This window comes from Electrona antarctica (genome assembly GCF_951216825.1).
Source record: "Electrona antarctica genome assembly, chromosome: 2".
NCBI classification, from domain to species: Eukaryota; Metazoa; Chordata; class Actinopteri; order Myctophiformes; family Myctophidae; genus Electrona; species Electrona antarctica.
The window spans coordinates 23,828,501-23,852,847 of record NC_136807.1 but is presented as its reverse complement, the minus strand read 5'-3'; the positions used below and the strand labels follow the sequence as shown (position 1 = coordinate 23,852,847).

The 24,347-nt window shown below is 43.7% G+C and overlaps 2 protein-coding genes across 3 annotated transcripts in view; both read left to right on the top strand.

Moving 5' to 3' along the window:
• The window catches only part of LOC306937603 (glycerol-3-phosphate dehydrogenase [NAD(+)], cytoplasmic), a 359,426-nt gene that overhangs the window by 95,012 nt on the left and 240,067 nt on the right, over window positions 1–24,347 (top strand). The window lies entirely within an intron of this gene.
• map3k12 (mitogen-activated protein kinase kinase kinase 12) lies at window positions 1,111–20,543 on the top strand (the record flags this gene model as incomplete). Its single annotated transcript, XM_079514506.1, has 14 exons — window positions 1,111–1,549; window positions 5,028–5,211; window positions 5,712–5,903; window positions 7,907–8,065; window positions 9,362–9,520; window positions 10,148–10,256; window positions 10,497–10,606; window positions 11,105–11,221; window positions 12,488–12,622; window positions 13,376–13,690; window positions 14,748–15,180; window positions 16,011–16,078; window positions 16,963–17,242; window positions 20,358–20,543. The coding sequence occupies 14 exons, from the start codon at window positions 1,111–1,113 to the stop codon at window positions 20,541–20,543; spliced, it is 2,886 nt and encodes a 961-aa protein (XP_079370632.1).

Below are 24,347 nucleotides of genomic sequence, written 5' to 3'. Positions count from 1 at the left end.
CTGGTCACGCAACTTAATGCAGAGAGTGTCTACAGGGGTGGAACTTTCCTTTGGGCGGTACTTCCGCCAAATTCTGGTACTTCCGTTTAGACACTCAACCAGCTATAGGTCTTGTCCGGAGGAGTTAGCAGAAGAGTTAGCAGCTGTTTGTTGTCTGGTCCATAATCCATAATTTATTCTGACCCCTCCCCGAAAACATCTGATATGTATGTATGTATATCTTATACATTATGGATAATTACTATGGATTTAGACTGTTATTCGTCTCAACTGTATAGAGAGTATGCGCGTGACATCATCATCAAACCCGGAAGTTATGCAGGAATGCCTACCAAGTGGCAAAAAACTACTTTCTGGCCTTGATAGCCCATATATCCAAACAGAAAAGTCCTATCTGATTGCATTAAACAACGTTAAACAATGTTAAACTCACTTTGCATGTTGCTTTGCCACTCGCTTTGCCATTCACTTTAAGCATGCGCATACCCTATTGACAATGGGTGGAAAGAAATGGGTTACAAAAATAGTGTATTTTTTTCTTCTTTTTTATATAAAAAATAAATCATACATTTGTGTCATCACACAGTACGTTTGTGTTTTCAGGAAGGTACTTTTATGAAGATCCTTTGAGATCAAAGCTAAAAATAAATCCTTTGCCTCATGGTGTGCTCTATTGCACAGCATCCACCGTCGATGTGCGTGTAAATAGGTATGCTAGGAAGCGACTTTTGACATAAGGACACACTTTTCACGCTCTAAAAGTGTGGAAACCGGTATTTTTATCAAGTCATACTGGACTGATCTTTAAAGAGGCTGGGCTGTGTTAGACCTTACTTTTTGATCATGTCCTCTGAGCCAATGGGGAGAGACCTCAATGGGGGACCCATACTCTGAACGGCGGTCCTCCCAGGCTATGGCATCTACGTCCAGAGTTCAGTACTTCATGCCGCCTGTACTGTCTGTGGTGGGGGGTGCTATCGAGTACGACCGGATAAATAAGACCTCGTGACTTGTATCATTTCACCAAGACTTTAGAACTCCTTGTAACTCTCTCTCCTTTCAGACTCGAGTCCTTCCTCCGCTCACCTCCTGGATGGACTCACCCCCCTGATGAGTGGGACCTGCATCATTGAGACCCCCTCCCCCTCCCTGTCGGGCTTCAGCACCCCCATCTCAGAGACAGATCTTACCCCCACGCAGTGCGTGATCCGCAACCTGCTGTCCGTTGCGGACGCGGGCGGGGCAGGACAACAAGGCCACGGCCAGCCCCACACGTGCGGCAGCAGCCCCACCCCCAGCAGCGACGGCGGCCCCGCCCACTTTGACAACAGCGTGCTGAAGCTGCACGAACACGAGGCGTGTCAGTGTGGCGGGGGCGGGGCCGAGGCGGGGTTCAGCGCGGACGCCGGCGCCGTCCGCGGCCACTCGGAGAACGTCCGGCTGCAGGCGGGCAGCGGGGGCTTCCTGGAGGGGCTGTTTGGGTGTCTGAAACCCGTCTGGACCATGATCGGAAAGGCCTACTCTACCGAACACAAACACACACCAGAAGGTAAGGTCTACCCCCCTCACACACACACACACACACACGCACGCACACACGCACGCACGCACGCACGCACGCACGCACGCACGCACGCACGCACGCACGCACGCACGCACGCACACACACACACACACACACACATACACACACACAGTGTTCATTTTACCATGCAAATATTGATTTGGTTTTAGTCATAATAGTCATCTAAATAGGCCTATCTCACAGCCATTCCCCGCCCACTTTCCACGGCCCCTTTCCAGACCTAGTGGTGTTGACGTGACGTCACCCCATAGACATTACATGTTAAAAGACCTACATTCAGAAGCCATAAACAACGCTTTTTCTGAAGGTAAACTTTATTCTATTTGTTTTAGCTGTTTGTTTTCTTCATAATAATATTGGTCTTTTACATTTTAACATTTGGACCATAGCCTTACTCATGGACCAGAGCTACATCCCTACCTGCTTTCTCTGCACCATTTAAGGCCGTTTCCAAATGTTAAAATGTAAAAGACCAATATTATTATGAAGAAAACAAGATGGTAAGACAGTTAAAACAAATAGAATAAAATTTACCTTCAGAAAAAGCGTTGTTTATGGCTTCTGAATGTAGGTCTTTTTTTAACATGTAATGTCTATGGAGTGACGTCACGTCAACACCATTAGCTCAGAAAAGGGGGCGGAGAAAGGGGGCGGGGAAGTGCTGTGAGATAGGCCTATTGTTTTAGTTTTAATCTAGTTTTAGTTGACTAAATATCATGAGATTTTAGTCAACTAAATATACAGTTGATTTAGTCAATGCCACAGATGAAAGTCCACACTATTGATCCATAATGTATAAATGATAGATAAGGGTTCAGGACAACGAGGCCTTTTCGTCGAGGGGTCAGAATGAAATTTGGACTTAGACTGTTTTTCGTCTGTGGTACTCAATTAAGGAAACCATGAAATCCAGGGTAGAAGAGGAAAGTTACATAGTGCAGCATTAAGTTCTCCACTAGTCTGTAGTATTATGTTTTTATTTGTTTTATTTGTTGACCAAATTGGCAATATATTTAGTCATATAGTTGTATTCATTGTCTTTTGAATAACATTGAATTTCATAGCTTAGTTTTATTTCGTTTTCTTAGGTGAAAAATCAGACCAGTCTGAAGCGAGTGGTGCAACAGCACCCCCTATTGGTACTCTAAACGGACATAGTCACATAGTCACATAGGTTAGGACATAGCTGTTCCTTGGAGTGGTTGCACCACTCAAAAAAAAGATAGTCGACAAACATGTTTCTTCATAGTTTTAGTCGATACAATGAAAACTGGTGGCTTATTGCTTTGCGTAGCAGCTGTTCATTCTGTTAGGCAGAGTGAGGATTCACAGCTGTTGGCGAGGTGACGTATGTGTTCAGATCTCAACACTTTGACTGGACCTCATAAACTATTCATCTGCTCGTCTCTTTTATTCTGCACGTCCGCACTCCGCACATCTCTTCTTAGACACCACACGGCTGAAATCTTCAGTGTTGATGTCTCCACCAGGCCGATTTATATTACTCCTACAGATGTTATCTTAACATCACGCCAATCAATACACATTTATCTCTACAGTCATGTGATCAAGGCAGATCTGTCCCATTATTCATATTCAATTGTGATTGGCTAAGATTGGCTTCCAAAGTTTGCAGGAGTGGCCCGTTTTGAACAAAATGAGCAGAGCAAAATACATTTAGAAGTGCCTTTGAGAGAGAAAGTTAGAGAAATGTGTGGCAAATCTGCCAAAAAAAACACTAAGGGCTCCATTTTCGTCACCGCTAAACCCCTTATCCCTAAACTTCTTTGCCTTTTTTTACTATTTTGAAAAACATTTTCGAATAGTTCAACTAGTCAATCTACATTGACATGTTGTGAGCTTGTAGACTGGTCATTTTAACTATTCAAAAATGTTTTGCAAAATAGTAAAAAAAAGGCAACGAAGTTTAGGGATAATGGGTTTAGCGGTGACGAAAATGGAGCCCTAAAGGTCCCTGCGGCTTTTCCGAAAAACGCGTCCAGTGTGCAACCACCTTCCCTTTGGAAAGGAATTAACAATCAATACAAATTTTTCAGAATTTCATTATACTTTAAGTAACATGTGACAAACTAGGGGGTTGTCATGATTCTGAATCCATTGCAAGCATTAGTTTTGCACGAAAAACACTCCTTGGGCTAAATTCGGCCATAGCCACTTTCCCACATGTGCCCAAATGTGCTGACCTCATCACATTTGTGATAACAGCTATGGCTGTTTTTAGCTGAAGAGTGTTTTTCGTGCAAAACTAATGCTTGCAATGGATTCGGAATCATGAAAACCCCCTAGTTTGACACGTCAAAGTATAATGAATTTTAGAAAATTTTGCCATATATAGGTTATATGGTATACTCAACTTTCAGCAGCTGTCACAAAGTTTACCAAGGGAGTTGGGCTGGAACAAGTGATTTGTCACACGTTTTGCTAACTTTCCCTAAGCTAAGTAATCCTCTAACTCAGTGGTTACAAACCTTTTCATGTCAATGACCACCAAAATAATATGTATTTGGTCGCGGACCCTGTTTCTTAGGAAATATTACCAATGTTTGACAATTTCTATAGAATAGTTTGTTGATTACTTTTGACACAGTAAGGGTCTTATTTTTGTATTCTTTTTATTTTAGCTGTATTAAAAAGTACTTAAATTGTCACTTTAGAAATGTGCACATACTCTGTATACACATTTGTACACAGTGGTTTGTTTTACTGTTGAGTGAAAAAACTATCTTGCACCACATCATCTGGGGACCGCCCCAAAATCACCTGGAGACCACCCTGGGGGTCTCGGCCCACAGGTTGAGAATCTCTCCCATGGACCACAAACACAACCAGATGCCAATTAATGAATGTTAAAGAGATACAGTAGTACACACGAGAGAGTAGCACAGAAGTAGCACAGAAGTCCTAATTGACGTCACGTCCGTTTTCCCCTGGGGTCAGGGAGTTGTTTTCTACATTCTAAATCACGTCATAATAAGAACTGTGTTCCACGGGTGCAGTACTTAGTTTAGACAGTTTTTGGTTGACAAGAAGATACCAAACCACCATTTTCCTGACATATGTTGTACCTTGTTGAGTTGAGCTGCTTCTCTACAGTGGTGGAAAAAGTACTCATTGCGTGCGTCCTGTTAATTTTGTTGACTAAAACTATGATGAAAAATGTTCACCGACAACAACAAAAAAGTCACTGACAGTGACTATATAAATTATTAGCTATATGATGACTTAAGCTCTGACTAAATATACTGCTAATTTAGTCAACAGATAAAAGACCACTAAAGACCACAAATGTCCCATGCAAACTGCTAACCTGGCCAACAATATCGTCCATGTATCGTATCGTCAACCATGTATCGTGATGCATATATCGTATCGCTGTTAAAATGTATCGTTACACCCCTGCTGTGTTGCGCTGTGCGTGCAGATTCCTGGGAGGTCCCATTCGAGGAGATCTCGGACCTGCAGTGGGTGGGCAGCGGCGCCCAGGGGGCAGTCTTCCTGGGCCGCTACCACGGCGAGGACGTAGCCGTGAAGAAGGTGCGCGACATCAAGGAGACGGAGATCAAACACCTCCGCAAACTCAAGCACCCCAACATCATCACCTTCAAGTAAGGAACCCTCATTCACAGCCGCAGCTATATCTTGCGCCACCCCTTACCCCTTATTTATCCCTAAACTTATTTGCCATTTTTTACCATTTTAAAATAGTTCAAATAGCTGATCTACAAGCTCACAATGTGTCAATGTACATTGGCTAGTTGTAAAATGTTTTAAAATAGTAAAACATGGTTGAAGATAGGGCCCCCAGTCTCTGGCAACAGCGATGATGTTGGTACCATTTTCGCAATGCAGCGCATTGTGAGCTTGTAGATCTGCTATTTAAAAGTACAATATTCGTCTCTGAGATGTAGTGGATTAGAAGTCAAAGTATTGGAAATTAGAAATACTCAAGTAAAGTCCAAATACCTCAAAATTGTACTTGAGTACAGAAAATGTACTTAGTTACTTTATACCACTGTCTCTACCGCTGCCTATACTCTCACACATTGCCATTGCCCACCACATCTCAGTGTATTTCTCCCTCCTCTCTGCTCCGCTCCCCTCCCAGGGGGATATGCACCCAGGCCCCGTGCTACTGCATCCTGATGGAGTACTGTGCCCAGGGGCAGCTCTACGAGGTGCTGCGAGCCGGACGGAAGATCACCCCCTCCCTACTGATAGACTGGGCCATGGGCATCGCCGGCGGCATGAACTACCTCCACCTCCACAAGATCATCCACAGAGACCTCAAGTCCCCCAAGTAAGTCACTGTGATCATCAAACACCACAAGCTTGTCCGTCTGCTACTTGTGGATCTGCTACCTTTGATGCTTAATTGTGTGACACTGTAGCAAGATCAAGTAGGGCGTTAATTTCCCCCCTAAACAACACAAACGTTTAAATATGGAGATAAGAGTTTCTGCCTGACGACAACGGTATGTTGTTGACCTGAAGCGTGCTACAGTGTGGCTGGGCGGAGCACAGCATGGTGTCAACCAAGCAAGTTGAAAAGAAGGTCAAAGCTGGTGATTACGATAGCAAAGCAAAGTAAGGAGGCACAGGTCTGGCATTTGAGCACATTTCTCGGTTGTTAACTGACAAAAATGTGAGAAACTGGAAGAGAATGTCATTTCAAAATGTTACACGAGAGCAACAGTATAATGCTAGTATAATGTTAATGACCTACTGGAGGACTGATTCCAGCCCACTTTGATGCTGTCCATGGTGCTGTAATTCTCTCTCTCTCTCTCTCTCTCTCTCTCTCTCTCTCTCTCTCTCTCTCTCTCTCTCTCATATTCTATGCTTTCTGTTTTTATATGCAGGTTTAATGTTTGTTTTAGTTCAATGTTTGTTTTGTAAACGCCATTGACAATGAAGGGAAAATGTATATAATGTGGCTCATTACGTCATATTGTCTCTTTATTGTTAATAGCGTTTAATGTTTATATTTGCACCGTTTGTCATCACCATTACATCACCATTATCATCATTACCATTATCATCACCATTACATCACCTAATCAACATGAGTTAGACTTTAATATATTAGCGCCCCTCACTTCACATGTGATTTTTATAATGTATTTGGGTCCCAATGGAAATGCTGCAGGAGTAGACGGTAATTAAATGTTTCTGCTGCGAGCGGTCAGCAATGAAAGTAGGATATTGTATTCAGTCTTGGTTTGAAGAAATATGCCAAACTAGACCCACAGTTAACTGGAATGAAAATAACGCTTGAGGCTTGAATAAGATTGGCTTCTTTACTCTTTGTAAAACTAACAAAAAACAATATCGTAATGTTCAAAACTGTGAAATAAACGACATAAAAACAAGGAAATACACTGCCTTCAAACATACATCAGCTAGGGTTCTTAATCAATTAACTAAACAAAGCTAACTGATAAAATAAAATCTATACAGAGATAACATAAAAGCATACAATTATTTGTTTTCAAATTTTATTTTTTATTCATGAAATTATTCAGAAACATTATTGAATTTGTTTGGAATTCATGAAACAAATAGCATTTTTCCAAATGTTTTCTTTTTTATGATTTTAAATAATTAATTAAAAACAAATAGTAAACAAAAAGTAAAGGGATATTTACTTAAAAACATAAAAATGTGTCCGCAACCCTAAAAGTGGTGTACTCATCACCTTTTAATTTCAAGGACCCCCAGTGCACAAATGGAGGCAAATGGACCCGTAAGAGTTACATACCCGTACGGGGCCATTTGGAACTCACTCACGGACACTTTGAGACCCACTGGTGTAGCAGTGTTTCCACTGAACGAACATGCACAATAGAGTCTTAATTAGTATCATTGGTAACATGTGTAGGAAGTCGGAAGAGACCCGGAAGTAGGAAGAGTAATTTCCAAAATGGCATACGTGGATAGAGACTATTCTAGTCCAGTGAGTCTGCATGTCTATTTTCCATCAAATATAAAGGTGTCTTCTTTATGGAATACCCATTTCCATCTACCACATCGTAGTACCACATCCTCTCTATCTACGTATACAATAAGTTTAATAAAGAAATACCCGAGTGGACAACTAGATGGTAGGCATCAATAATATTTTCATGATATGGATACATCTTTTCATTATTCAGTATTTCGGGGCCACGGGTGAGTCTTAACCGGCCACGTATGTCGGAGCCATGGGTGAGTCATAACCTGCCACCTATGTCAGACTATTGGTACGTCAGACAAACGTGTGCCCCCCGTAATGATGTCTCTTCTGCCCTGTGCTTTTTACAGCATGCTGATCACACACGACGACCTGGTAAAGATCTCCGACTTTGGTACCGCCAAGGTACTCAGCGACAAAAGCACCAAGATGTCTTTCGCTGGCACAGTGGCGTGGATGGCCCCCGAAGTAATCAGGAACGAGCCAGTGTCAGAAAAAGTCGATGTCTGGTAAATGTAAAACAGAGAAAAAAATACCGGGCGGCGGTGGCTCAGGGGTAGAGTGGCTGGATGGTAACGGCAAGGTTGCCTGTTCGAACCCCGGCTCCCCCAGAGTTAGTGTCGAAGTGTCCTTGAGCAAGACACTGAACCCCTAATTACTCCTGATGTGCTGGCTAGTGCCTTGCATGGTTTCTGCCGCCATCGGTGTATGAATGTGTGTGTGAATGGGTGAATTGATGCACAATCTATGTAAAGCGCCTTGGATAAAGGCGCTATATAAATGCACCATTTACCATTTTATTTACCGTAGGCCTACTGTATGTTGTATATATTTTATCTGGATACTCAAAGAAGCAGATGTTGCTGGAACCAAATCTGTTATGAATTTGTCTGTTTTGAACTATGCGTCCCATGACCAAAATGACGTGAAAACAAAACAAAACAAAAATAGCTCATCAGATGCATGGACTTCACACTAAGTACTGCACTTGTGGGACTCAAACATTATATTTCTAAGTTTGAGTCTCGGGCAGATACAAAATATATTTTTTGAGTCTTGAGCTGGATAGTGTGAATGAATGGTTGCAAGATATTTGTTTGGGACCTTTGGGTCCTCAGTTGTACTGCCCGCTAAGTGTGAAGTGGATCGGATAAGCACTTCTCGAGTTATAATGCAAAGGACACTCGGACAGACAGAAATTCATATAGATATCCTGGAACACTAGCCTGGCTCCAGCCCTGAATCCCTAGCCACGTCCTTGTCCTGGCGATTCAGGTCTGGTGACTCTCCCTACTACGGCGTCAGTGTCGTTCGAAAATCCGATCGCAGCAGCTGATTGGCCATCAGCCCCCTCATTCGACAGCGTCAGACAACAAACATGGCTGCCCCCAATGCAGTGACTCACGGCCGTATCAATCTGGCTATTAAATCGACGTATGATAAATTGTTTTATAAACATCATCCGACATATTTTACCGCTTCTGTTTACATGCTAGTAGCGCTCGTTGGCTGTGTTTGTCATGGCCACATGATTGACAACAACGTCATCTGCTTTCCTATACTATTCTGATTGGTTGGTATTAACCCATCGCCGAAGACTGCCGCTTTGACAACGCCCATCCCAGAAACTGCTGCCGTGGGAAGGGCTTTCAGTCTAAATAATGAAGTGAAACTAAATGAAAATTCAAACTGAGCGTCACAATAACACCACAATAATAAAGCAATGATTGGTTGCACATCTCTTGCCTTTGTGCAGAGGTGCAGTGGGTCATTATTGTAAGTCATACTGTATGTCATTGTGGCAGGTCGTTTGGGGTGGTGTTGTGGGAGATGCTCACCGGAGAAGTCCCGTACAAGGACGTGGACTCGTCCGCCATCATTTGGGGCGTGGGCAACAACAGTCTGCAGCTGCCCATCCCAGAAAGCTGCCCCGACGGATTCAAGAACCTCCTCCGACAGTGCTGGTGAGTAACCTAACCTCGTGTCACCAGACTTCCCACCTTGGAGGAAAGCCTGTTATTCATTCCAAACTGGCCTGTGTGATCTGGTCTAGGCCACTGAAACTGAAAAAAGAAAAAAAGTGTGGTTCTGGTTTGGTGATTCCGGTTTTTCGACAGCGCTTTCTTTTGGTTCCCCCAATCCCCATTTAAATACTGCATCTAGTTTAGCCTCCCAGTCGCTACGAGTTGGAAAAATATTGATTTACCAAACAAACTATTCCTATGAGCTAAACTACGCATGAAGGGTTTTATTGGGTAGGCCCTAAAATGATGATTATTTTGGGTAATTCTGTTCCCGGTTTGGTGGTTCTGGCCTGATGACTTCAAACCAGTGACTACAGTGACTACTCAGACATAACGGTCGGATTGGCAGTGCGACGTACCGTAGGTGTGAGGTGGGAGTTTCCAACCCCAGCTTCAGTAGATGGAAGGCTTTGGAACGACCTGCTCATGCAGGAAAACGGTTGTCCTTTATTAAATCCCCAGCTATTAAAGTCGACCCATAACTGACCTTTTTTTAACACATAAGTACACATAGTGCACCGTCGAATGGCACGGAGTCCTTCTGAAAGCCTCCCGTTGTCTTCACAGGAACTGCAAGCCCAGGAGCAGGCCTTCGTTCAGGCAGATCCTGCTGCATCTGGACATTGCCTCAGCAGACCTGCTCTCCACCCCGCAGGAGACCTACTTCAAGTCTCAGGTATGTTTGGCTCACTGTACACCATTTGACACTGGGATGCTGCATCAAACTTCAATATCGTTGCTCTCGGCAGAAACCTCTTATCTCCATATTTAAACCTTTTGTATTTTCAGGGTAAATTAACGTGATCATAATATAGCGTCACACAAAAAGTCTAGTAGAAGATCTACTTTGCGTATTGAGCATGCCGATCTCAGTTACATTCGACAGCTGAACTTCAATGTAAATGTAATTCACCAGGCGGAGTGGCGGGAGGAGGTGAAGCAGCACTTTGAGAAGATTAAATCTGAAGGTACCTGTCTCCACCGACTGGACGAGGAGCTGATCAATCGACGCAGAGAGGAGCTCAGGTCTGTGTTTCACCTGCGGATCATTTTTCTCTATATAAGGTTTACCGTGGGTTTTACAACGGCTAAAAGGCGCAGTGGTGAAGCACTCCACGGAGCGGAGGGCTTCCGACCCTCTTAGCCGTTGGAAAATGTGGAATTATTCCACTACAAGAAAGTAGTCCCAGTGACTGCCTGCACAAACCAGGGAGTTCCTGTGCAAATAAATACAGTACTGGGGTATATCGAGCGGCTATCATCAGCCACTAGTATGAACAGTATAACAGTATAATGCTACAGCATACATAATAAGTTAATAACTATACATGGTGCATCATTCCCTGGTCTGTTTATCAGGGCCTTTTCACGTTGTCCCATATTCCAGTGTCCCTCCTTTATCCACTGAATAGAAAAGAAGTGCCTCAAGTGCATTTTCTTTTGTACCGCGAGTATTGAGAGTCCCTCATGCAGAGCCAAGATGTCATTAGTAACCCTTTTCTTTTTTTTCTACGTTCCTTTCAGGCATGCGTTGGACGTCCGTGAGCACTATGAGCGCAAGCTGGAGAGGGCCAACAACCTGTACATGGAGCTGAATGCCGTCATGTTGCAGCTGGAGCTCAAAGAGAAGGAGCTACAGAGGTACCTACTGTACCGTTTAAACCCACAACATATACAGTATGCTGTTCAAACCAGTGGTTAGAGGGCAGTGTTGGGAAAAGTACTCACATTTTTTGACGTAGCAAACGTATCAATATTGCAATGTAGAAATACTTTTACGTAAATGTAGAAGTCTGGAATTAAAACATTTACCGAAAATGCTTTGGCCATGTCTCGTAACCACTATTATTAATAGAATAGAAAAATACATCATAAATAAATACTGAAATCAGATATAATCATTAAGGAACGTTTATGCATGCATTATGTGTATTGTGTACTATGTAAACTCTAAATTTCCATTTTCCAACCATTCAGTTGCAAAAAAAAACAAAAATAAACAACAACAACATGTGGGGACCCCCCGAGGGGTCGCGACCCCCAGGTTGAGAACCCCTGGTTTAAACCACTGGTAGATCAGCTTTTTTATGTCTGTTTTTGCCAAATGTTCCCCTATTATGACAATAGCCACATCATGTGGTTGACCCCGATACAGATTAACACATTCTAAGGACATTAATAAAAAAAATACTCAACTAGCGCCACCTATGTGCACAAGAAACAGCACTGTTTCTCAATGTCTGGTCCAGGGACCACCATGCTGTGTATAACGAAGCCTTAATCACGGTCTCCGTGGCAACTCCACTTCACCGTCAATTCGCCCGTGTCTTCTGCTGAAGACACGCCCCGCCTCTCTGTAGTCATAGCGACAAGTAAACCAGCTGGACAGGTTCAGTAGAAACATGTTGCCGTCCAAATGGATCCATTTAGACCCTTACCATTTACTTACAATGTATTTTCCAGGCAGAGAGAAACACACTTTTCGGCTCCAAACTTGTAGCTGTACTGGCTTCCCTTGGCAGTTGGTGGGTGAATTGACCCTGTATCGTGTTTAAATCATGTTGTGTTTTCCAACGGTCTAACATCAATGTTTGGCCAACACACAGCCAGAAATGTAACTTTCAGAGCGAGAGAAGCATTTTTTGTCTGTTTCCAAAGTTGGCGCTGTTCTGGCCTACCGTAAAATGGCAAATAGAACCAAATGGACCCCTACAGATTTGTAAATTTGAGAGTGTACAAATGGGTCTGTAACTCTGAGATCCATACCATGGACCATATACGGTCCATGTTTTGGTCCCATTTGGACAAAACCTATCATCTATCATCCCAGAGATAGATAAAACATTATTTTGTTTATTAGCAAAAGTCTCTGGTTAAGAAGTACTGTGATGTTTTGTGTTGTTCCAGGAGAGAGCATTCTCTGGATAAGAAGTACCCCGGCCTGTTAAAACATCACACCTCCAGACAGAGCAGCTCCTCCAACAACATGGACAAGTTCATCAAGAAGAAGAACGTGCCACAGAAACTGCCCTCTGGAAAGAGGTGCATATAACATTAACCCATTCTTAATCAGTAGTTCTCACACTTTCTCTTTCACGTTAAAAAATAGCAGGTGTACAAGTGGTGCTCTGCAACCTTGTATGTCTGCTATTTTTGAATAGCCAACGCAAAAAAAATCTAAAATTACACAGATGCTTTCTCGGTTCTATTGGGTTGGTACTCACCTTTGCTTAGAGTACCTGACGTCACTTGTTCATCCCCTGGGTCACGGAAGTAATTTTTCTATGGACAATAATATTGGGGCATCATAAAATCATTGTCTTAAGAATTGTGGTCTAACAATAAACAAATTATTCCGGTGCTATTGTCAGGGAGGTGGCTCTGTATCGTTTACCATAGTCAGTCACTTATATTTGATCTGTTTCTGACGAAAATGAAATTAATTTAATTTGTAGGCGTAACGTTAGCGTTTTCTCGCTGTCAGTTGATGCTTCATATCCATATGAGCCAAACCACTGGGTTCATTTGTTTCTTTTTGGAACATAGTTATTATATGCCGACGATTAAACAAGTCTATGGGAATTCAGAATGGATGGAAGAAAAATGTGACCTATGTAGGATGCATACATTACGTCAGACTACTATGGAATTATGCCATTTCTGTTAATAAACAAATAATAAATAATAAAGCTATTGCATACAGGACACATTATGACAACTACAACGATTGCTAAAAGGCAACGACTGGTGCACAGGTGTTATTTCTTTGACCGCTCCTTCCTTAACTCTTCCCAGGCCAGACATCCTCAAGTCAGAGGTTATCCTTCCCAAGATGGACCTGTCGGTGATGCAGGTCACCGTCCCGTCCTCCTGCCCCAACAACCGGACCTCCACCTCGCCCAGCCGCTCCCGCCGGGTGAAGACCCGCCACCGCAAGCCGGGCAAGGGCAGCAGTGGCGACCTGGCGTGCCTCAAGGCCACCCGCCTGCCCTCGCCATCCTCCGCACAGGTGGTCAACGCCATCTCTGCCTCCGGCGCCAACCCGTCCAGCAAGCAGCTGCTGGACCCCAGCGCGGCCCTGCGGGGGTTAAGCCACGAGCAGCAAGCCAGGTAGGTGAAGGTTTTAATATATCATCCGCTGTCGGGCAGAAACCTTGTATCTGTATCTCCATATTTCATCGTCTTCATCTTATGTTGTTGTTTATATTTTTTGTAAATGCCCCTTATTTTTTGAATATCGTCATATAATTGGTCCTCACTAAGGCTCATGAAAAAACGTAAACATGTTTTGACTCTGTATGAGGGCTGTGGACACTTCAGAAACCAGCCTACCAGTGACATCATCATTAGGCAGGGTTTTTTGAGGAACGCTACTACGCTAGCCCCTAGGCTCCAACATATGGCTTTTGGTTATGTCAGATGTCAGCCAAGTCTATGGACTTTTAATGACTTAAAAATATATATTTTTTAAATCACACCCGTGTGAAATGAGGGGCACTCTTATCATACATCATCATTCTCCATTCATTGTCAATGGGAATTTAATGTTTGTGTTAACACAAAAATAGCCGATTTGCTCAGACACATATAAATACAATGTACATAAGTACACGTAAATTCTCCATTCATTGTCAATGGCATGGTTTGTGTTAGGGCAAAAATCTACACTATAGCTAGCGCCCCTCAAAAAAACGAAATAAATAAAAACATTTTTTTTGTTAGTTGCTCTAAAAACGAAAACTACCTGAATTAGAAAAGAAATACCACCTGTGTGAAGTGAGGGGCGCTCTTATCATCATCACCAACTAAACCCCTCCCTCAAAAAATGCAGATCACTTAGATCTTTTTACACCCCCCCCTTCCTTTTCCCCACTCTGTACATACAGTTTTTTTTCCTGAAATGATTTAGATTTTTTTGTTTTTGTAATTGATGATATTGAATTTTTTTGTGTCATGTCATGTCTATGAATTGATTGCACAGGGCCTAAATGGAAACAAGACCGCAAGGACTTTTTTTGGTGAAGAGTTTTGAACGAGTGTTTGACTGTACTCTGTTGCTGTTTTTACATTTATGTTCAATAAACTATTCAGTCAATCAATCAATAATGTTTTTGTTCTTTTAGTTTACTAAGTAAACTATAATAACCTTGTTCCACACGACACACAGGCAGCTATCTTCCTCCAGCCCGGACCTGATCTGCACCGCTCTGGAGGCCGGGGGGAGCCATGTGAAGGGGAAGGGAGACCCCTCTTCCTCGTCCGCCGGGGGTCTAGAGAGGGGCGGGAGCCTCAGCGCCTCGGCGGGCCTGGGAGGGGGGGGCGGGGTGGAGGGGGCCGGCCTCCTGGACGACCTGGCGGAGACGCCGCCCCGCAGCGACACGCCCAGCGAAGACGCCGCCTCCTTCCCCTTCTCCAGCAGCCCCGACTCGCCCTGCGGGAGGGGCGCGGCCGGGGGGCGGCGCTCCCTGGGTGGAGAGGACAAGGAGGAGGGGGCAGGCGTCGGCATCCGGCTGCCCCGCGGCTCGTCAGCGGGGGGGATCGGGGGTCAGCACCTCACCCCCTCGGCCATCCTGTACCGGGCAGCCATCACACGGAAACAGGTACATGCATGACATTTGTCTTTTCTTTTAGGTCAAAACTAGGCCTATTTTGAGGGGCGCTATCCCCTCCAACGTCTGGCTTTCAGAAATTATGTCAAGTCGAAGCCAAATCTATGGACATTTAATGAAGTAAAATACAGCAACATTTGTGACGTCATGTGGCAGCCACGTCTATGGACTTGTAATGTTTTAGTATGTTTGTTTAAACACTTAAACAGGCACCCTGCACTCACTTCAAATGAGTGTGATTTCTTCTCTTGTTTGTGCTATTAGTAATGTTAATATGTGCTCTTCTTTCCAACACGCGGCTTTGTGTGTAAGTAAACACTCAAGTACTGTAAATGCCCGGAAAGTAAAAGTACAAAACCATTGGAGCAATATTAGAGAAGTATTGAAAAATGTAAATACTCCAGTAAAGTTACTTTACACCACTGCACTTCTTGATCTTTTCCCTGTTAACTTCCCCCCCTGTGCAAAGATGCCAAATCACACATGGCACCATTTCACAACTGAAGTAGCCTCGGCTTACTTATCTGCGAATAGAAAAGCCTGGTCACAACGTAAGGCAGAGAAGCTATATAAAAACGCGCAACTTCCGCCCAAAAAAATGATAGTCTTTACAGCGTAGGTCTTGCCCAGGGTGCAACTGAAGCGTTGTAATCGTGATAGCCCGCTATGTGAGGTTCAAGTAAGGAACCTTTATTTCACAGCTATATGTCGTGTATCAGATGACAAGATGTAAATGAAGGTGTCCGGGGCTACACTTTCTACTGAACATGTTCAGCTCGTCTTCAGTTGTGTCTCTGTTTTCCCCGTCGCCATGACTACAGAGGAGGGGCGTGTCTTCAGAAGAGGAGGAGGGCGAAGTCGACAGCGAAGTGGAGTTGCCACGGAGACGGTGAGCAGGGCTTTTTTCATATGATGAACAGTTCTTATTATAAACCAGTGGGACGTCCATGAGCGATTCGTTCGAAATGATTAGGTCTTTGACGTGAAAAATGTTACGTTCAGGCGATCGTGGAAGTCAATACTATGTGACTGTGAGCACAGAGAGCGGGTTGTTCTTCACACGACAGACTGAGGTAGACCTTTACACTAGACATGCATGGCATTGCAAGTTGAATAGAAATACATACAAACAAACATTGTATTGTTCCTGGACAAACTACAGCTATTGGCCAGTAAACACCACATTTCAGTATGAAACAAAATAAAGATGCACAGTTCCTAGACAAAGAACAGACAGTGTTTGACGAGGGTTTGACTGGATTGCTGAATTCCTACAATGACCATAATGCTTTAGTGCACTGCCCCACCTTGTGGAGAGGGGGATCGAGGCTGCATGGACGTGTGACTTGTAGTCCAGGAAGGAAGTGAGACCACATTTCCATGACAAATCTTGGTCATGAACATGACGCCATGACTAAAATATCTAAAAACACATATTGCACACATAAAAACCCCAGGAAATTAAAATAAGATCTGGTTGCAAAAGGGTTCTTTAAGTTAAAGACATGCTGAAGTCATGTGAATGTACTGACTTTTTATTGTAGTTATTTATTACTTCTACATTATTATACTACAAAGAGGAACATGTGCACATATTCCATGCGTATAGTAGTCCATGCGCTCACTGCGCACAGAGGGGAGGCAGAAGCACTGAAAGTTGAACGGTGAACGAATCATTTGAACTCATCTTTCTTGAACTAAATGATTCGAACACTGAAATGAACGTTAATCCCCACCGCTGATAAGCAAATAAAGGACGTGTTTTTCTCTCAGACGTCCGACCAGCATCACCAAATGCCAGTCGACGTTCAGCTCGGAGAACCTGTCGGTGTCAGACGGCGAGGAGGGCCACACCACGGACCACTCCCACAGCGGCACGCCCGACGTGGTCAGCACCAACACGGACGACCGGCTGGATGACCGCAGCGACGACCTGCTCTCGCAGGGCTCAGAGATCCCCGCTGACAACACAGACCCTGCGTCGGAGAGAGACGGAGCCCCCGGCCGAGCCCCAAAAACTCCCCCACTGGACCTGGGACAGAATGCTAATGAGGTACGGTACCCAGCAGCTTCACATGCTCATGGGCACAGACATAGAGACAATTTACAAATTGACCCTTCTAAGCCCCACCCACTTGTGGGTGCATGTTAACACCCCAATCGCCCAGGACGAAGTTCACCGTCCTTTCTATTAGTAACGCTCGACAGTCGACACCCAAGACGAAGTTTTATCCAAAAGACGAAGTTTATTGATATGAAAACGGATCGCATCGCTCCACAGCCTGGGAGCGCTTGTTGCGCAGGATTTATCCGCATAAATAATCGATAATTTCAGTAGCAAGAGCTTGAAAATGTCTTCTAAATCTTGTCAACAATGCCTGCAGTAGGCTATGCACTGGAAAAAATGTGCATGACATTATTTCAATAAAGTAAAACATGAGGAAATGTTATAGGGAGAAACAGTGTCCAACTCAATCAACTTTAATGACCGTCCTACAGGAGTTGTAATGTAATGCGTGGTCAGACTACGGTGATTAGTATGATTGCCATCACCTGGGCAGGTGAGTCTTGTAACTTTCCCGACAATACACTGTGTATGTGTTCAACAACACAAATAACATTGCCAGCTATGAGGTGACGGAAGCTTGCCCAGTTTAGCAACGGTTGCTAAACTATTTGGATTGGAATTGGACAATCGCTTTTGGGGTGGGGTTTAGCGAAGGGTACATTGTAGGCATTTAGCAGACACTCTTAATCCAGAGCGACTGACAATAAAGCAAGGTAAACACATACATCAAATGCAGAGAGACAGACAGTGTAGTGCCTCAGTAATCTATAGGATCATAGGAAAACCAGATTATAATCTGTATATTGAAACTATCGAAACTATGCCAGGTAAGCAAGTGCATATGTCTAAATAACATGCTACAGGTAGATGTAAACAGTAAAGAAACACATCAAAGAAATATATATTTACATAAACACAAAAGCATATGAGATGAGTCATAAGGTGCAAAAAGAGAAGGGAGGAAAAGGTATCAATGCATTGGCATTCCACACAGGCCTGAATATTCAGTTGAAACAAACAAACAAACAAACAAACAAACAAACAAAAACATGGTCCACAGGGAAGGTAAGTTGTGCATATGGCATAGTGCAACAGATTCAAGGGAGGAAAACACAAAACAGTCCATTTCAAGGAAAGTGTTTCAGTTGGCTACACACTGCACGATATTTGCTCCGATTATGCTGTCAGGGAGCTTTTTTGGCACTCGCCGACAAAACCCCCGACCTGACGCAAGATCTGGCTTTGAACACAGAGGTTTTACTCGCTATGTGTGTGAAAGGCTCTGCGAGAAGCTCCAGCGCCGATAAAAGCACTCACCAATACCTTTCCGAGCGTTTCTGAATAGCTAGCAGGTTTGATATTTGACTCTCTCGCCAACTGGTCATCATACAGTATGAACGGGGTTGCCGCTGTGGCGGCACCCCGAGAAGGTCCATATTACAGCCAATGAGAGCACAGGACAGCTGTGCTCACAGACAGAAAGTCTGACAGACAATAATATATAACCTTTATTCTGTGGGTAAATTCAGGTGTCATACTTATTCCTTGGGTAAATCCAAGTGTCATACATTATTGGTAGCGATATTAGCCTAATATTGCTGTTAAATAGTCTATAAAAGCAACGCATCTCACTTGAATAATGTTAATATTAAAACTGCGTCGGAATCTATGCTGCAGCGTAAACATTTGGACCATGAGTGTGTGTGTGTGTGTGTGTGTGTGTGTGTGTGTGTGTGTGTGTGTGTGTGTGTGTGTGTGTGTGTGTGCGCGTGTGTGTGAAGGTCTGACACAATCACCCAGTCGGGACACAGGCTGGCAAGGTTCACGATTGAGGTGTGCAGCCTCTTTTATTAATTTCTCACATCAAAATGATATGCAGGCCAGGGAAAAATGATTAACAGAGATATTCGTCACAGTCAGTGGGATTCTTGTTCGTCCGCGCATTTTGCAGGTGAGAGAGGGTGATTAGTCTTTGTTCAGTTCAAATAATAGTTCTTAAAGTGCCACTGACGCGGTCCCGGGACCACACTGGTGGGGCTGGGTCCGTGGCAAATTATAACAAATAATAATGGTTCTTTCTTTTCTAACTTTCTTCTAGGTGCAGCGGTGGACAGCGGCCACCAGCGGCGGAGATGGGTAGGTACAGGTAAGTGGTTTAGCGTATGCTTAGAATAGTTCAGTCATTTTAGGATAGGCCTTTCTTTCCTACAGGGTTCCCGTGGACAGGCGAGGGTCCCGCCTGTCTCTCTCTTTCAGCGCAGCAGGGAGTCGGGGGAAGCCAGTTCCTCCTCCGCTTTTCCTCCACTTGGCCTCTCCGTGGCTCGCTCCAATCCTATAAGCCTGATAAGAACATTTGGGGTGAGGATATGGATTTCCAACAAGCAAGAATAGCGGTGTATATTAGAGAGTAATAGAGTCCTTACCACACGACGCGATACGGCGAGGCGTGCCTCTGTCTGCCCGTGGTGAACCAGCTGTCGCCACGCATAGAGCGAAATGAGCCTTTTATACTACCTTGTCAACGCGACACGGCTGGCACTGATTGTCGGCGGGCGTGGCGGCGGCATCATTTCTGACTGGTGAAGTATGAAGTTCGGTATGAAGACTTGCCCTATCACTTTCCCGAGGGCGTGTCTCACGTTCGGGTGTGCTCTGTAGCGGGCAGCATTGTTGGTTCCCATGGCAACGCACTCGCTATGTCGGGGTTCTGCTACTGAGATCCCACAGTGGAGAGAGACACAGAGGGACAGAATTATTTCATCCCGACTCCTGACTCGCTCTATAACTATGCACAAAAACGATGTGACAATAAAGATGATTCTGATTCGCCCTGTGTGTTCCTGTGTGTGCTCACGCAGAGAAAGAGAGAGAGTGTGTGTGTGTGTGCGTGCGCGTGCGTGTGTGCGTGCGTGCGTGCGTAAGTGAGTGAGAGAGAGATGTCCTGTCGGTCTCACGCATGTATCATGGGATCCTGCAACTACGTGAGAAGTCAAAATTAATTGAAATAAAAAGCAAATATAGCCTATATTATGTATCGGGTCTGGATCGCAATTTAATTAAAAATCTCTCTCTCTATATCTCTCTCTCTCTCCCCTCTCAGGGTCGGGGGTTGTGTGACGACTCGGACTGCGACAGCGCTGAGTTGGACCAATCGGGCAGCGGGGAGCCCAGTCGCCCCCCCAGCGCGGGTGCATGGGTGCCCGGCCTGTCCCAGACGGGACCCTCCCCCCAGCAAGGCTCGGGATCCCCCCCTCAACAGCAGAGCCCTCAGACAGGCCCAATGTAGAACCACTGACTAGACGTTTAGCCAAGGCCCACTGACTACCTTACAGCCAAGACCCTCCGACTACCTTACAGCCAACAACCACCTTGCTGTTGTTGGAACAGCTCACATGTACAGTACAGTACAGTACAGTACAGTACAGTACAGTACAGTACAGTACAGTACAGTGGTTCTCAAACCATTTCATAAAAGTATAAAAATGGTTGAAATGATTGTGACGCTATTATCAACTAATTTTGCTGAGGATCCCAGTACTTTGAGAACCAAATGCAGTACAGTACAGTACAGTACAGTACAGTACAGTACAGTATAGTACAGTACAGTACAGTACAGGATCACACAGCAAAATAAAGGTGCCAACTGGAACCGAAACTGTCTCTTCAGAGTGATGCCATAGAAGAACCAAGGTTCTAGAAAGCAGTGGTTCACAACCTTTTGGTTGGCCCCCCTCCTTCACGACACTTAAACATGTGCATGCACACATACCGACTGAGACTGCTATCTAATCTATCTTAACTAATCATTTTAGCTGTGAACGTAAAATTACCATGTATGGCGCCAAAATCGAGGACGGAAATTGGCGCTGTGATTGGCTGTAAGGTCTGCCATTCTACGCTGTGATTTTCTGAGTAGCGCATAGCGTGTGTGTCAGGTGGAAATCCGTTAAATATCCGTTCCGACACCCGTTATATATAAGTGGCAGATGCAAATGAGAGAGAGGGAGCCGAGAGAGAGGGGAGAGAGGATTGGGTATGTCATATGCCTGAACGGGTATGGACTAGTATGGCTTTAATTACAAGTACATTGTCTAAAACGGGGGTTTTGACAAGAGGAGTAATATTATACTTGAGTCGAAGCATGCATCTGAGAGGAAGCACGATGGCACTGATTTATCGATGTGATGTGGGTCTCCGTGTGTCAGAACCTCAGACACATTGTAAAGCATCTTACTAAGTTCCATCCACCGTCCACAGGCTGTTGAGACTAGCCCCTAGCTGTTGTTCCATGGACTGTCCGTCTCATTGTAGCCAGTGCCACACACAGACATGTTTCCTTAAGTAAAAGTATCAATACTGTAGAAATAATGTAGAAATAGAAGTAAATGTCAGGAATTCAATTTACTTGGATAAAAGTTCAAAAGTATTGCTATCAAAATGTACTTGAAGTACCAAAAGTAGAAAGTAGTCATTATGTATTGTACAATGTCCCATTTCACAAGTTTTCAAATGTACGTTATACAAATTTATAAAAATCTTTTGAAAATAGCAGATCTACAAGCTCACAATGCGTCACTATTGGGAATTGGAAGTAGACCTATTGTAAATTGGAAATACTCAAGTAAACCTTAAAATTGTACTCAAGTACAGTACTTAAGTAAATGTTACTTTCCACCACTGGCGCACAGACACATTCAAATTTTCATTCCTACATTGGCGACCAAACAAATTATTTGACGACCCCCTCAGGTTGAAAACCACTGCTTTAAAACCTTGACCACGCAATGGTCCACTTAAAAGACAACATGCATAGGATTTACGTGGTAAAAAGCTGCCATCAAATGGTTCCTTTAAGGAACCATGTCTGGTACCTCACCGGACAAAAAAAAAAAAAAAGGTTCTCTAGAACCATTTGAGGAACATAAAGAACCATTCTTTCTTTAGCCTTTTAAAGAACCATTTAAGAGCCATTATTTGTCTGTGTGCACTGTTCACATTTATGACGATTTGACTTGCGTCTCATGGGTTTGTCATAGCACGCCGCAGGGTTCTGTTTGTAAAAAGTCCAAAAGAAAAGAAAAGGGGAAAGAAAAAACAAGAAAAAAATGGAGGTGCTGGTCCTTTTCTTAACCCCTTAAGTCCTCTATATACTTTGCTATACTGTCGAATAGCAAAGTAGCATATCTACAAGCTCTCAACTCATCACCATGCGGCTCTATTGCAAAGTTGTGGATGTGCGATTGTAGCTATTTTAGATTTGTGTGTGTGTGTGTGTGTGGGGGGGGGGGGGGGGTGGCCGGACATACAGCTGAATGACCAGAGGGGGGAGGGGGGGGGGATATCAAAAGCAGAGGCATGCCCGCCACCCCAAGCAAATGGAACCCTGGGACGTCCCACATCAGACAGCATAGAATATTTGTCACGAGTTCACATCTGATCTTTTTGGCAGCTTTGTGACATCATGGTAAGATGTCTTTGGCTTACGTGCACACCGTCAGCTCCAAATCTCAGTCCTAACTCCTAAAGGATGGTATTGGATCAGTGGGATTTGCCTGTGGTGTGTATTGGATCAGTGGGATTTGCCTGTGGTGTGTATTGGATCAGTGGGATTTGCCTGTGGTGTGGACAAAGCCTTTTTTAAGTTTCATAGTGTGTGTTAGGCCAACACTTAACGCCTGATGTAGGCTATACCTCGGCGCACGGCGGTGTCGAGCAACACCGTCATGCGACAAAGTATGAATTAGACTTTTTACACTTTTACCTTTAGCCACTGCTCCAGTTTAGCAAAAAATGTACTAAACAATCTCCCCCACACACACACACACACACACACACACACACACACACACACACACACACACACACACACACACACACACACACACACACACACACACACACACACACACACACACACACAGTGGGAGACAGCCTGATGTTCCAAACACTTAATGCGTTCAGATACTAATAAATAATAATGTAAATATTCATTACATACCAACGTGAAGAAATATTAAAATTTATTTTATGTGTAAGATAAAAAATATATAATTAAAAATGTAAGAACTAAATGGTATGCAGCCCTACAAACAAGTGCATGACTAAATACATGTTTATTATTTATGGTTGGGATGTGTCCGTTTTATATTTTGTGAGAAAGTTTACACTTTTTTAAATCCTGAAAGTATTACTTCACTATTTGTTTTAATAAATATTGATGTTGACACTCAAAAAGAAAAAAGACAAAAAAAACATGAATGATGTCAAAATGTAATGAACTGCTCACGTAAACATCAAACATGATGCTTAAAAGGCACGTTTTGTAGTTGTGTTTTCCGGTTCAGGTTACAAACAAGAATGACTCAGTCATAACTGCCAGGTGCAGTGCAGAGTATGGGTTTTTATGCCGTTCAGACTATGGGTTTTATTGGTAAGTCTCCCATTGGCTTAGAAGCAGCCGGAAGGCAGCCAATCGTGAAAAGTGTCCACTAAGGTCGTTAGTACGGTCGACTCGCTAGTAGAGAAGTTGGAAATGTAGTCCAGGTGCTTTTCAAGCACCTGGCAAAAAAGAAAAACAAATCAATAGATTAAAAACATGGCAGGCTAGAGCGCAACACAGCTGCAGCTAATTAAAGGTAGGGTAAATGATAGTTTTCTTGAAATAGTCTAAATGTTAAATAGCTCAATATTATACTAATCATTATTATACAGTATTTGTTCAGTAACAGGGGTCTCCCTGTCTCTCCAGTTCTTTATTAACCCATTTAGGCCTGACAAATTAGGAAAATGTCTTCAAAATCCTGATAGTTTTCTGAAAAACTTATGTTTCTGTATCAGTGGTGCTCAATATTTCATGTCAAGGACCCCAAAAAGTATATGTAATATGCCTCCGCCCCCCCATCTGAAAATATGTTGTTCCAGGGACCTCCCAGAAGCAAAGATTTGAGTTCAAATTCAGTTCACTCTGTAATAATATATTCAAAAGTTTGAGGCACATTTTCCGGATTTTTCAATAGCTAAAGTATAACATAACGCCCAATTAAACAGAAAATGCATTTTCAGATCGGGATATGGGTCGGTTATGGTGGTA